Source organism: Ascaphus truei, chromosome 6 (genome assembly GCF_040206685.1).
Source record: "Ascaphus truei isolate aAscTru1 chromosome 6, aAscTru1.hap1, whole genome shotgun sequence".
NCBI lineage: Eukaryota > Metazoa > Chordata > Amphibia > Anura > Ascaphidae > Ascaphus > Ascaphus truei.
The window spans coordinates 141,102,783-141,116,215 of record NC_134488.1 but is presented as its reverse complement, the minus strand read 5'-3'; the positions used below and the strand labels follow the sequence as shown (position 1 = coordinate 141,116,215).

General features: G+C 53.9%; 1 protein-coding gene across 1 annotated transcript in view; it reads left to right on the top strand.

Moving 5' to 3' along the window:
* ATP1A3 (ATPase Na+/K+ transporting subunit alpha 3) overlaps window positions 1-13,433 on the top strand; it is a gene marked incomplete at its 5' end in the record, with an annotated part of 141,926 nt that overhangs the window by 68,993 nt on the left and 59,500 nt on the right. The window contains one exon of the mRNA XM_075606696.1: window positions 8,912-9,087. Within this exon, the coding sequence (XP_075462811.1) occupies window positions 8,912-9,087 (176 nt within the window). The remainder of the gene's footprint in view (window positions 1-8,911; window positions 9,088-13,433) is intronic.

Genomic DNA, 13,433 nt, shown 5'->3' with positions numbered 1-13,433 from the left:
GAATCGGGGTGTGGGGAGTGCTGCGTATGGATTAGAGAATCGGGGTGTGGGGAGTGCTGAGTATGGATTAGGGAATCGGGGTGTGGGGAGTGCTGGGTTTGGATTAGAGAATCGGGGTGTGGGGAGTGCTGGGTTTGGATTAGAGAATCGGGGTGTGGGGAGTGCTGGGTATGGATTAGAGAATCGGGGTGTGGGGAGTGCTGGGTATGGATTAGAGAATCGGGGTGTGGGGAGTGCTGGGTATGGATTAGAGAATCGGGGTGAGGGGAGTGCTGGGTATGGATTAGAGAATCGGGGTGTGGGGAGTGCTGGGTATGGATTAGAGAATCGGGGTGTGGGGAGTGCTGGGTACGGAGTAGAGAATCGGGGTGTGGGGAGTGCTGAGTATGGATTAGAGAATCGGGGTGTGGGGAGTACTGGGTATGGATTAGAGAATCGGGGTATGGGGAGTGCTGGGTGTGGATTAGAGAATCGGGGTGTGGGGAGTGCTGGGTATGGATTAGAGAATCGGGGTGTGGGGAGTGCTGGGTATGGATTAGAGAATCGGGGTGTGGGGAGTGCTGGGTATGGATTAGAGAATCGGGGTGTGGGGAGTGCTGGGTATGGATTAGAGAATCGGGGTGTGGGGAGTGCTGGGTATGGATTAGAGAATCGGGGTGTGGGGAGTGCTGGGTACGGATTAGAGAATTGGGGTGTGGGGAGTGCTGCGTATGGATTAGAGAATCGGGGTGTGGGGAGTGCTGGGTATGGATTAGAGAATCGGGGTGTGGGGAGTGCTGGGTATGGATTAGAGAATCGGGGTGTGGGGAGTGCTGGGTATGGATTAGAGAATCGGGGTGTGGGGAGTGCTGGGTACGGATTAGAGAATCGGGGTGTGGGGGGTGCTGGGTATGGATTAGAGAATCGGGGTGTGGGGAGTGCTGGGTATGGATTAGAGAATCGGGGTGTGGGGGGTGCTGGGTATGGATTAGAGAATCGGGGTGTGGGGAGTGCTGGGTATGGATTAGAGAATCGGGGTGTGGGGAGTGCTGGGTTATGGATTAGAGAATCGGGGTGTGGGGAGTGCTGGGTACGGAGTATAGAATCGGGGTGTGAGGAGTGCTGGGTACGGATTAGAGAATCGGGGTGTGGGGAGTGCTGGGTATGGATTAGAGAATCGGGGTGTGGGGAGTGCTGGGTACGGATTAGAGAATCGGGGTGTGGGGAGTGCTGGGTATGGATTAGAGAATCGGGGTGTGGGGAGTGCTGGGTATGGATTAGAGAATCGGGGTGTGGGGAGTGCTGCGTACGGATTAGAGAATCGGGGTGTGGGGAGTGCTGGGTATGGATTAGAGAATCGGGGTGTGGGGAGTGCTGCGTATGGATTAGAGAATCGGGGTGTGGGGAGTGCTGCGTATGGATTAGAGAATCGGGGTGTGGGGAGTGCTTGGTATGGATTAGAGAATCGGGGTGTGGGGAGTGCTGGGTATGGATTAGAGAATCGGGGTGTGGGGAGTGCTGGGTATGGATTAGAGAATCGGGGTGTGGGGAGTGCTGGGTATGGATTAGAGAATCGGGGTGTGGGGAGTGCTGGGTACGGATTAGAGAATCGGGGTGTGGGGAGTGCTGGGTATGGATTAGAGAATCGGGGTGTGGGGAGTGCTGGGTATGGATTAGAGAATCGGGGTGTGGGGAGTGCTGCGTATGGATTAGAGAATCGGGGTGTGGGGAGTGCTGGGTGTGGATTAGAGAATCGGGGTGTGGGGAGTGCTGGGTATGGATTAGAGAATCGGGGTGTGGGGAGTGCTGGGTATGGATTAGAGAATCGGGGTGTGGGGAGTGCTTGGTATGGATTAGAGAATCGGGGTGTGGGGAGTGCTGGGTATGGATTAGAGAATCGGGGTGTGGGGAGTGCTGGGTATGGATTAGAGAATCGGGGTGTGGGGAGTGCTGGGTATGGATTAGAGAATCGGGGTGTGGGGAGTGCTGGGTATGGATTAGAGAATCGGGGTGTGGGGAGTGCTGGGTATGGATTAGAGAATCGGGGTGTGGGGAGTGCTGGGTATGGATTAGAGAATCGGGGTGTGGGGAGTGCTGGGTATGGATTAGAGAATCGGGGTGTGGGGAGTGCTGGGTTTGGATTAGAGAATCGGGGTGTGGGGAGTGCTGGGTATGGATTAGAGAATCGGGGTGTGGGGAGTGCTGCGTACGGATTAGAGAATCGGGGTGTGGGGAGTGCTGGGTATGGATTAGAGAATCGGGGTGTGGGGAGTGCTGGGTATGGATTAGAGAATCGGGGTGTGGGGAGTGCTGCGTATGGATTAGAGAATCGGGGTGTGGGGAGTGCTGAGTATGGATTAGAGAATCGGGGTGTGGGGAGTGCTGGGTATGGATTAGAGAATCGGGGTGTGGGGAGTGCTGGGTATGGATTAGAGAATCGGGGTGTGGGGAGTGCTGGGTATGGATTAGAGAATCGGGGTGTGGGGAGTGCTGGGTATGGATTAGAGAATCGGGGTGTGGGGAGTGCTGGGTATGGATTAGAGAATCGGGGTGTGGGGAGTGCTGGGTATGGATTAGAGAATCGGGGTGTGGGGAGTGCTGGGTATGGATTAGAGAATCGGGGTGTGGGGAGTGCTGGGTACGGATTAGAGAATCGGGGTGTGGGGAGTGCTGCGTATGGATTAGAGAATCGGGGTGTGGGGAGTGCTGGGTTATGGATTAGAGAATCGGGGTGTGGGGAGTGCTGGGTATGGATTAGAGAATCGGGGTGTGGGGAGTACTGGGTATGGATTAGAGAATCGGGGTGTGGGGAGTGCTGGGTATGGATTAGAGAATCGGGGTGTGGGGAGTGCTGGGTATGGATTAGAGAATCGGGGTGTGGGGAGTGCTGGGTATGGATTAGAGAATCGGGGTGTGGGGAGTGCTGGGTATGGATTAGAGAATCGGGGTGTGGGGAGTGCTGGGTTATGGATTAGAGAATCGGGGTGTGGGGAGTGCTGGGTATGGATTAGAGAATCGGGGTGTGGGGAGTACTGGGTATGGATTAGAGAATCGGGGTGTGGGGAGTGCTGGGTATGGATTAGAGAATCGGGGTGTGGGGAGTGCTGGTATGGATTAGAGAATCGGGTGTGGGGAGTGCTGGGTATGGATTAGAGAATCGGGGTGTGGGGAGTACTGGGTATGGATTAGAGAATCGGGGTGTGGGGAAGTGCTGGGTATGGATTAGAGAATCGGGGTGTGGGGAGTGCTGGGTATGGATTAGAGAATCGGGGTGTGGGGAGTGCTGGGTTATGGATTAGAGAATCGGGGTGTGGGGAGTGCTGGGTATGGATTAGAGAATCGGGGTGTGGGGAGTGCTGGGTATGGATTAGAGAATCGGGGTGTGGGGAGTGCTGGGTATGGATTAGAGAATCGGGGTGTGGGGAGTGCTGGGTACGGATTAGAGAATCGGGGTGTGGGGAGTGCTGGGTATGGATTAGAGAATCGGGGTGTGGGGAGTGCTGGGTATGGATTAGAGAATCGGGGTGTGGGGAGTGCTGGGTTATGGATTAGAGAATCGGGGTGTGGGGAGTGCTGAGTATGGATTAGAGAATCGGGGTGTGGGGAGTGCTGGGTATGGATTAGAGAATCGGGGTGTGGGGAGTGCTGGGTATGGATTAGAGAATCGGGGTGTGGGGAGTGCTGGGTATGGATTAGAGAATCGGGGTGTGGGGAGTGCTGCGTATGGATTAGAGAATCGGGGTGTGGGGAGTGCTGGGTATGGATTAGAGAATCGGGGTGTGGGGAGTGCTGGGTATGGATTAGAGAATCGGGGTGTGGGGAGTGCTGGGTATGGATTAGAGAATCGGGGTGTGGGGAGTGCTGGGTATGGATTAGAGAATCGGGGTGTGGGGAGTGCTGGGTATGGATTAGAGAATCGGGGTGTGGGGAGTGCTGGGTGTGGATTAGAGAATCGGGGTGTGGGGAGTGCTGGGTATGGATTAGAGAATCGGGGTGTGGGGAGTGCTGGGTACGGAGTATAGAATCGGGGTGTGGGGAGTGCTGGGTATGGATTAGAGAATCGGGGTGTGGGGAGTGCTGGGTATGGATTAGAGAATCGGGGTGTGGGGAGTGCTGGGTATGGATTAGAGAATCGGGGTGAGGGGAGTGCTGGGTATGGATTAGAGAATCGGGGTGTGGGGAGTGCTGGGTATGGATTAGAGAATCGGGGTGTGGGGAGTGCTGGGTATGGATTAGAGAATCGGGGTGTGGGGGTGCTGGGTATGGATTAGAGAATCGGGGTGTGGGGGGTGCTGGGTATGGATTAGAGAATCGGGGTGTGGGGAGTGCAGGGTATGGATTAGAGAATCGGGGTGTGGGGAGTGCTGGGTATGGATTAGAGAATCGGGGTGTGGGGGGTGCTGGGTATGGATTAGAGAATCGGGGTGTGGGGAGTGCAGGGTATGGATTAGAGAATCGGGGTGTGGGGAGTGCTGGGTATGGATTAGAGAATCGGGGTGTGGGGAGTGCTGCGTACGGATTAGAGAATCGGGGTGTGGGGAGTGCTGGGTATGGATTAGAGAATCGGGGTGTGGGGAGAGCTGGGTACGGATTAGAGAATCGGGGTGTGGGGAGTGCTGGGTATGGATTAGAGAATCGGGGTGTGGGGAGTGCTGGGTATGGATTAGAGAATCGGGGTGTGGGGAGTGCTGGGTATGGATTAGAGAATCGGGGTGTGGGGAGTGCTGGGTATGGATTAGAGAATCGGGGTGTGGGGAGTGCTGGGTATGGATTAGAGAATCGGGGTGTGGGGGGTGCTGGGTATGGATTAGAGAATCGGGGTGTGGGGAGTGCAGGGTATGGATTAGAGAATCGGGGTGTGGGGAGTGCTGGGTATGGATTAGAGAATCGGGGTGTGGGGAGTGCTGCGTACGGATTAGAGAATCGGGGTGTGGGGAGTGCTGGGTATGGATTAGAGAATCGGGGTGTGGGGAGTGCTGGGTACGGATTAGAGAATCGGGGTGTGGGGAGTGCTGGGTATGGATTAGAGAATCGGGGTGTGGGGAGTGCTGGGTATGGATTAGAGAATCGGGGTGTGGGGAGTGCTGGGTATGGATTAGAGAATCGGGGTGTGGGGAGTGCTGGGTATGGATTAGAGAATCGGGGTGTGGGGAGTGCTGGGTATGGATTAGAGAATCGGGGTGTGGGGGGTGCTGGGTGTGGATTAGAGAATCGGGGTGTGGGGAGTGCTGGGTATGGATTAGAGAATCGGGGTGTGGGGAGTGCTGGGTACGGATTAGAGAATCGGGGTGTGGGGAGTGCTGGGTATGGATTAGAGAATCGGGGTGTGGGGAGTGCTGGGTATGGATTAGAGAATCGGGGTGTGGGGAGTGCTGGGTATGGATTAGAGAATCGGGGTGTGGGGAGTGCTGGGTATGGATTAGAGAATCGGGGTGTGGGGAGTGCTGGGTATGGATTAGAGAATCGGGGTGTGGGGAGTGCTGGGTATGGATTAGAGAATCGGGGTGTGGGGAGTGCTGGGTATGGATTAGAGAATCGGGTGTGGGGAGTGCTGGGTATGGATTAGAGAATCGGGGTGTGGGGGTGCTGGGTAGGGATTAGAGAATCGGGGTGTGGGGAGTGCTGGGTATGGATTAGAGAATCGGGGTGTGGGGAGTGCTTGGTGTGGATTAGAGAATCGGGGTGTGGGGAGTGCTGGGTATGGATTAGAGAATCGGGGTGTGGGGAGTGCTGGGTATGGATTAGAGAATCGGGGTGTGGGGAGTGCTGGGTATGGATTAGAGAATCGGGGTGTGGGGAGTGCTGGGTATGGATTAGAGAATCGGGGTGTGGGGAGTGCTTGGTGTGGATTAGAGAATCGGGGTGTGGGGAGTGCTGGGTATGGATTAGAGAATCGGGGTGTGGGGAATGCTGAGTATGGATTAGAGAATCGGGGTGTGGGGAGTGCTGGGTATGGATTAGAGAATCGGGGTGTGGGGAGTGCTGGGTATGGATTAGAGAATCGGGGTGTGGGGAGTGCTGGGTACGGATTAGAGAATCGGGGTGTGGGGAGTGCTGGGTACGGATTAGAGAATCGGGGTGTGGGGAGTGCTGGGTATGGATTAGAGAATCGGGGTGTGGGGAGTGCTGGGTATGGATTAGAGAATCGGGGTGTGGGGAGTACTGGGTATGGATTAGAGAATCGGGGTGTGGGGAGTGCTGGGTATGGATTAGAGAATCGGGGTGTGGGGAGTGCTGGGTATGGATTAGAGAATCGGGGTGTGGGGAGTGCTGGGTATGGATTAGAGAATCGGGGTGTGGGGAGTGCTGGGTATGGATTAGAGAATCGGGGTGTGGGGAGTGCTGGGTATGGATTAGAGAATCGGGGTGTGGGGAGTGCTGGGTATGGATTAGAGAATCGGGGTGTGGGGAGTGCTGGGTGTGGATTAGAGAATCGGGGTGTGGGGAGTGCTAGGTATGGATTAGAGAATCGGGGTGTGGGGAGTGCTGGGTATGGATTAGAGAATCGGGGTGTGGGGAGTGCTGGGTATGGATTAGAGAATCGGGGTGTGGGGAGTGCTGGGTATGGATTAGAGAATCGGGGTGTGGGGAGTGCTGGGTGTGGATTAGAGAATCGGGGTGTGGGGAGTGCTGGGTATGGATTAGAGAATCGGGGTGTGGGGAGTGCTGGGTATGGATTAGAGAAACGGGGTGTGGGGAGTGCTGGGTATGGATTAGAGAATCGGGGTGTGGGGAGTGCTGGGTATGGATTAGAGAATCGGGGTGTGGGGAGTGCTGGGTAGGGATTAGAGAATCGGGGTGTGGGGAGTGCTGGGTATGGATTAGAGAATCGGGGTGTGGGGAGTACTGGGTAGGGATTAGAGAATCGGGGTGTGGGGAGTGCTGGGTAGGGATTAGAGAATCGGGGTGTGGGGAGTGCTGGGTAGGGATTAGAGAATCGGGGTGTGGGGAGTGCTGGGTATGGATTAGAGAATCGGGGTGTGGGGAGTGCTAGGTATGGATTAGAGAATCGGGGTGTGGGAGTGCTGGGTATGGATTAGAGAATCGGGGTGTGGGGAGTGCTGGGTATGGATTAGAGAATCGGGGTGTGGGGAGTGCTGGGTAGGGATTAGAGAATCGGGGTGTGGGGAGTGCTGGGTATGGATTAGAGAATCGGGGTGTGGGGAGTGCTGGGTATGGATTAGAGAATCGGGGTGTGGGGAGTGCTGGGTACGGATTAGAGAATCGGGGTGTGGGGAGTGCTGGGTATGGATCAGAGAATCGGGGTGTGGGGAGTGCGGGGTATGGAGTGGAGTTTTGGGGTGTAGAGTGCTGGGTATGGAGTGGAGTTTTGGGGTGTAGAGACTGCTGTGTATTATTTCCAGTGTTTGGTAGTAGAGAGTGCTGGGTGAGGAGAGAGGGTGCCAGGTGTGGAGGAGTGTGAGTGGAGAGGGTGCTGGGTATGGATGTGAGTGTTAATGGAGAGGGTGCCGGGTGTGGAGGTGGTTGCGAGTGGAGTGGGTGCCGGGTGTGGAGGTGGTTGCGAGTGGAGAGGGTGCTGGGTATGGAGGTGTGTGAGAGTGGAGTGGGTGCCGGATGTGGAGGTGTGTGAGAGTGGAGAGGGTGCTGGGTGTGGAGTTGTGTGAGAGTGGAGTGGGTGCTGGGTGTGGAGGTGTATGAGAGTGGAGTGGGTGCCGGGTGTGGAGTTGTGTGAATGTAGAGGGTGCAGGGTATGGAGGTGAGCTGATATGGTGCTGGTTATGGAGGTGAGTGAGTAGAGATGGTGCTGGGTATGGAGGTGAGTGTGAGCGAAGAGGTTGCAGGGTATGGAGGTGAGCTGATATGGTGCTGGTTATGGAGGTGAGTGCGTAGAGATGGTGCTGGGTATGGAGGTGAGTGTGAGTGGAGAGGTTGCAGGGTATGGAGGTGAACTGATATGGTGCTGGTTATGGAGGTGAGTGAGTAGAGATGGTGCTGGGTATGGAGGTGAGTGTGAGCGGAGAGGTTTCAGGGTATGGAGGTGAGTGAGTAGAGATGGTGCTGGGTATGGAGGTGAGTGTGAGTGGAGAGGTTGCAGGGTATGGAGGTGAGCTGATATGGTGCTGGTTATGGAGGTGAGTGAGTAGAGATGGTGCTGAGTATGGAGGTGAGTGTGAGTGGAGAGGTTGCAGGGTATGCAGGTGAGCTGATATGGTGCTGGTTATGGAGGTGAGTGTGAGTAGAGATGGTGCTGTGTATGGAGTTGAGCGGAGAGGGTGCTGGTTATGGAGGTGAGTGAGTAGAGATGGTGCTGGGTATGGAGGTGAGTGTGAGCGGAGAGGTTGCAGGGTATGGAGGTGAGCTGATATGGTGCTGGTTATGGAGGTGAGTGTGAGTAGAGATGGTGCTGTGTATGGAGTTGAGCGGAGAGGGTGCTGGTTATGGAGGTGAGTGAGTAGAGATGGTGCTGGGTATGGAGGTGAGTGTGAGCGGAGAGGTTGCAGGGTATGGAGGTGAGCTGATATGGTGCTGGTTATGGAGGTGAGTGAGTAGAGATGGTGCTGTGTATGGAGTTGAGCGGAGAGGGTGCTGGCTATGGAGGTGAGCTGATAAGGTGCTGAGTATGGAGGGGAGTGTGAGTGGGGAGGGTGCAGGGTATGGAGATGAGCGGATACAGTGCTGGGTATGGAGGTGAGTGTGAGTGCAGAGGGTGCTGGGTATGGAGATGAGCGGATACAGTGCTGGGTATGGATGTGAGTGTGAGTGGAGAGAATGCTGGGTATGGAGGCGAGTGTGAGTGGAGAGAGTGCTTGGTATGGAGATGAGCGGATACAGTGCTGGGTATGGGGGTGAGTGTGAGTGCAGAGGGTGCTGGGTATGGAGATGAGCGGATACAGTGCTGGGTATAGCGGTGAGTGTGAGTGGTGACCTGCACTTGGCCTCCCCCCCTGAGCCCGGCTCCTCTCTCCCTCAGGTTTCTGCCATTATTACTTCCCCGAGGAGCTGCACCCCAAGGGATTCGCCTTTGACACCGAGGACGTGAATTTTAAAACGGAGAACATGTGTTTTGTGGGACTCATGTCCATGATCGACCCTCCCCGTGCTGCCGTGCCGGACGCCGTGGGCAAATGCCGGAGTGCAGGGATCAAGGTGAGAGGGCCGAGAGGACGGATGTTTCCACCCTGTGCGGGCGAGATCACTCCCTGGGTGGGGATATGGGAGGAGGGAGGAAGGAGAGAGGGCAGAGAGGGAGAACGTTTCCACCCTGTGCGGGCGAGATCACCCCCCGGGTGTGGATATGGGAGGTGACACACAGGCAGAAGGATAGACACACACAGTGTGACACACACAGAGGGATAGACACACACAGCTGTGACACACAGGCAGAAGGATAGACACACAAAGTATGGCATACACAGGCAGAAGGATAGACACACACAGTGTGACACACACAGTGGGACAGACACTGTCACAGGAGATCAGAACTTTTAACACCAAAATACCCGGATCCTTTGATTGAGCAAAGCAAGAGATAAAATAAATTGTGTTTTATTTACAGAATGAACATACACAGGTTGATTTACAGTTACAACGAGAAATACACTTACTAGTTAGGCTGTTAAGTCTGGTTACAGGATGGATCTTTCACTGCATGATGAATCTTGTTACATGATGGAACTGCTTCTTGATAGACTGCAGGGCTTCTTAAGCACTAAACAGGCCTATACTTAACCCATGCAGCCAATCTACTCCGTGGGAATAATTCCTTCCCCCTATCACGAAGGTGCCATTACTTTGCAAACCTGGCAGAGGGGCTTCTCTGTCGGCTCTGGGCATGTGCCAACATTGCACCTTGGCCGCTTAGCATACGAGGCCCGTCCCCTCTACCTGGCGCCGCTCAGTCTGGCAGAGCAGCCATTTGCCAGGGTGGCTTTGAAATTCACTTGCCCTAGACTCGGACGTCCGAAGTCTCATACCTTCCAAGCTGGGGTCAGCTTTCACCGCATCCCTAAACCCTGTCCCTAACACTAACCACCCACCGTTAGTCTCTAAATCAGGAACAGGTAAAGGGAACAGTAGGTCAGTCTCTAGTCGCGACTCAGTCTCGCTTACCTGTCTAGTCTCCGCAGAGACTGCTGGAACTGTTGGCCCCAAATGCAGGGGGACAGGGGATGAATCTGCTGCGATCCTTGATGACTGGCTCCTAGTAATTGCTGCAACAGGAGCCAGCTCTGCTGTGAACACACAGGTTACATGCCCCAGGTCGTTACCGAGCAAAACTGTGGCATCTAATCCAGACAATACCCCCACCTCCCTCATGCCATGTCCGGCACCCCAATCCAAAAACACCCGGGCAACATGGAGTAACCGCGGTCCTCCATCTGGCATGGTCACTTGCATCCCGGTGCCCGGGAGCAAATCCTCTGGTCAGACCATATTTGGTCAGGGTAATGGTGCAATCGAGCAAGCTGTCCGCTTGGCGATCTCCGATGGTCACCTTCCGCAGATGCTTCTGCCGGACATCGCTGGGCTGCATCCTGACTGGTGCAACCTGATGTCCCTCTGTCTCCGCTGCTGGTCCTGGGGAAACAAGTGCAGATCTCTCCGTGGACGTCCCTCTATGGGTTGATTCCGCGGCTGTACTTGGTTCCTCTGTGTGTGCCTGTCGCACCTGGGCGACCGGCCTCGCAGCTGGAGAACGTTGCCTCTGATGGGGTCCACCGGACTTTACACAGTCCAGACAATCTGGTCTGATGTGCCCCACTTTGTTGCTGGGAGAACATCTCCTCTCGTGTTTAAACTCCGCAGCTTTTGAAACGCGGTTCTCTGCTGCCGGCTTGTGCACCCACTGAGGAGTCTGCTGGGATTACTTTGCTGGCACAGACGGTTTCTTGGGAGCCCCATTATCATCCAAAGAGCGACTGGTCACATACTCATCAGCCATCCTTGCAGCTTCCACATGGGTCTTAGGTTTACGGTCAAAGACCCATGCTCACATGTCCGAGGGACACTGCTGCAGTAACTGCTCCTGGAAAATCAAGTCGAGCAAAGTGTGGTTTCTTGTAGCACCTCAACCCTCCACCCACTGAGTGCCTTCCCATGCAATGCGGGCACCATAGTTGACATAGGACTCCTTGGGATAACACTCCCCTGTCCTGAACTTGCCCGGTATGCTTCTGGAGTGAGGGCATACTGCAACAGCAGCAAAGCACATACATGTTCATAGTCATCCCGGTCTTCTCGTGTGATGCTCTGCAGGGTTTCTTTAGCAATCCCAGACAACAAGGGGGGCACCCGCAGCACCCAGTCCCGTCGTGGCACCCGGTATCTCAGACACTGAGTTTCAAAGTCTGATAGAAAACCGTAGATTTTGTCTGTGCCACAGACAAACTTGTTGAAGCTGTGGGGATTGACTTGGGGGACAGCCTGCTCTCCGTTGATCAAGGGAGAGTGAGGGGACACTTGTCCGTGTAAGCTGCCAGCATCCGAATTCTCTCATCTGCTGTAGCTCTTTCCCCCCATTAGGCAAGAAGTGCTGTGAGTCCAGGGTTAGCGAGTTCAGTAGCCACAGGGACTATCCCTCCCGCACCCCCAAGACCAAATCCTTCACCATTATCCCGGTGCGCATCCTCTCCCTCCCCCTGTCCATCTCCCGCCGGGGCTGGAAGAATCTCCAGCAGCCCGGGCTGAAGTGTAATCACTGCGGCTGCAGCTACGGGCTCCGTGCCCTCAGGATAAGCAGTGCCTGCTTCATGCTGTTCCAAATCCTCCTCCAGCAGCACCTTTGACTGACCAGCCATCAGTAAGCCATAATCCTCACACCGGACAATGATCTGGGCATGATCCCAAGTCCCGAATCGTCCTGCTCGCTTATCCATGTTTCACTCGCAGGCACAAAGGTTATGGGACAAAAGGGGACTGTATTTTTCGTGCTCTTGCAAACCATGTGTATGCTACCTCTTGCTTTGGGAGCACGCAACTTTCGAGTCTCGCTATGCTATAGGATCCCACAGGATACTATACCATAGGCTCAATCAGATCCTGCCGCTGCCACCAGAAAAAAATCTTGTCACGGGAGATCAGAACTTTTAACACCAAAATACCCGGATCCTTTAATTGAGCAAAGCAAGAGATAAAATACATTGTAATTTATTTACAGAATGAACACACACAGCTTGCTTTACAATTACAACGAAAAATACACTTACTGGTTACGATGTTAAGTCTTGTTACAGGATGGATCTTTCACTGCATGATAAATCTTAGGTGAATCTCCTTTCAGATGGGCTGCACAGGTTCTTATAGGGTTAACATTCCTATGCTTAACCAGTGCAACCTATCTTCTCCGTGGGAATAATTCCTTCCCCCTATCACGGAGTTGCCCATACTTTGCAAACCTGGCAGAGGGGCTTCTCAGTCTGCTCTGGGCATGTGCCAACTTTGCACATTGGCTGCTTAGCATATGAGGCCCGTCCCCTCTACCTGGCGCCGCTCAGTCTGAGCAGAGCAGCCACTTGCCAGGGTGGCTTTGAAATTCTCTTCCTTGCTAACAAAAGGTTTAACACCTCCATATCCTGGACTGCCTTTGAAACTGGCCAGGAGGGTTTATTGAAATTCTCTTCCTCTCCCCCCCTTGCTAACAAAAGGTTTAACACCTCCATATCCTGGACTGCCTTTGAAGCTCAGAGGGCGGAGTAGCCACTCTGTCTCTGGTGTGTTAGATGAAAATCCCCATATGCCTAACATGTTGGTACAATTAAAATAGGGGGACTTTAATTCATCCATTTTTTATATAATATATTTTATATATATTGCGCGACATGATAGTTCCTGATTTTACCTGAACAGTGCTCACAGCAAATATCACGGTGCTAGGAGCTTCCTAGCGAAAGTTAGCAAAACGCTGCCTGCTACAGTACAGGCATACCCCGGTTTAAGGACACTCACTGTAAGTACACTCGCGAGTAAGGACATATCGCCCAATAGGCAAACGGCAGCTCACGCATGCGCCTGTCAGCACGTCCTGAACAGCAATACCGGCTCCCTACCTGTACTGAAGCTGTGCGCAAGCGGGGAGACTGTAGAGCCTGTTACACATGCGTTATTTACATCAGTTATGCACGTATATGACGATTGCAGTACAGTACATGCATCGATAAGTGGGGAAAAGGGAGTGCTTCACTTTAAGTACATTTTCACTTTACATACATGCTCTGTACCCATTGCGTACGTTAATGCGGGGTATTGTATTGTATGTCTTTATTTATATAGCGCCGCTAATGTACATAGCGCTTCACAGTAGTAATACATGTTGTAATCATATAAATAACAGATAATATAAATAACAGATCATGTGAATAAGTGCTTCAGACATAAAAGTAACATTAAGGAAGAGGAGTCCCTGCCCCGAGGAGCTTACAGTCTAATTGTTAGGTAGGGAGAACGTACAGAGACAGGAGGAGGGAGTTCTAGTAAGTGCGTCTGCAGGGGGCCAA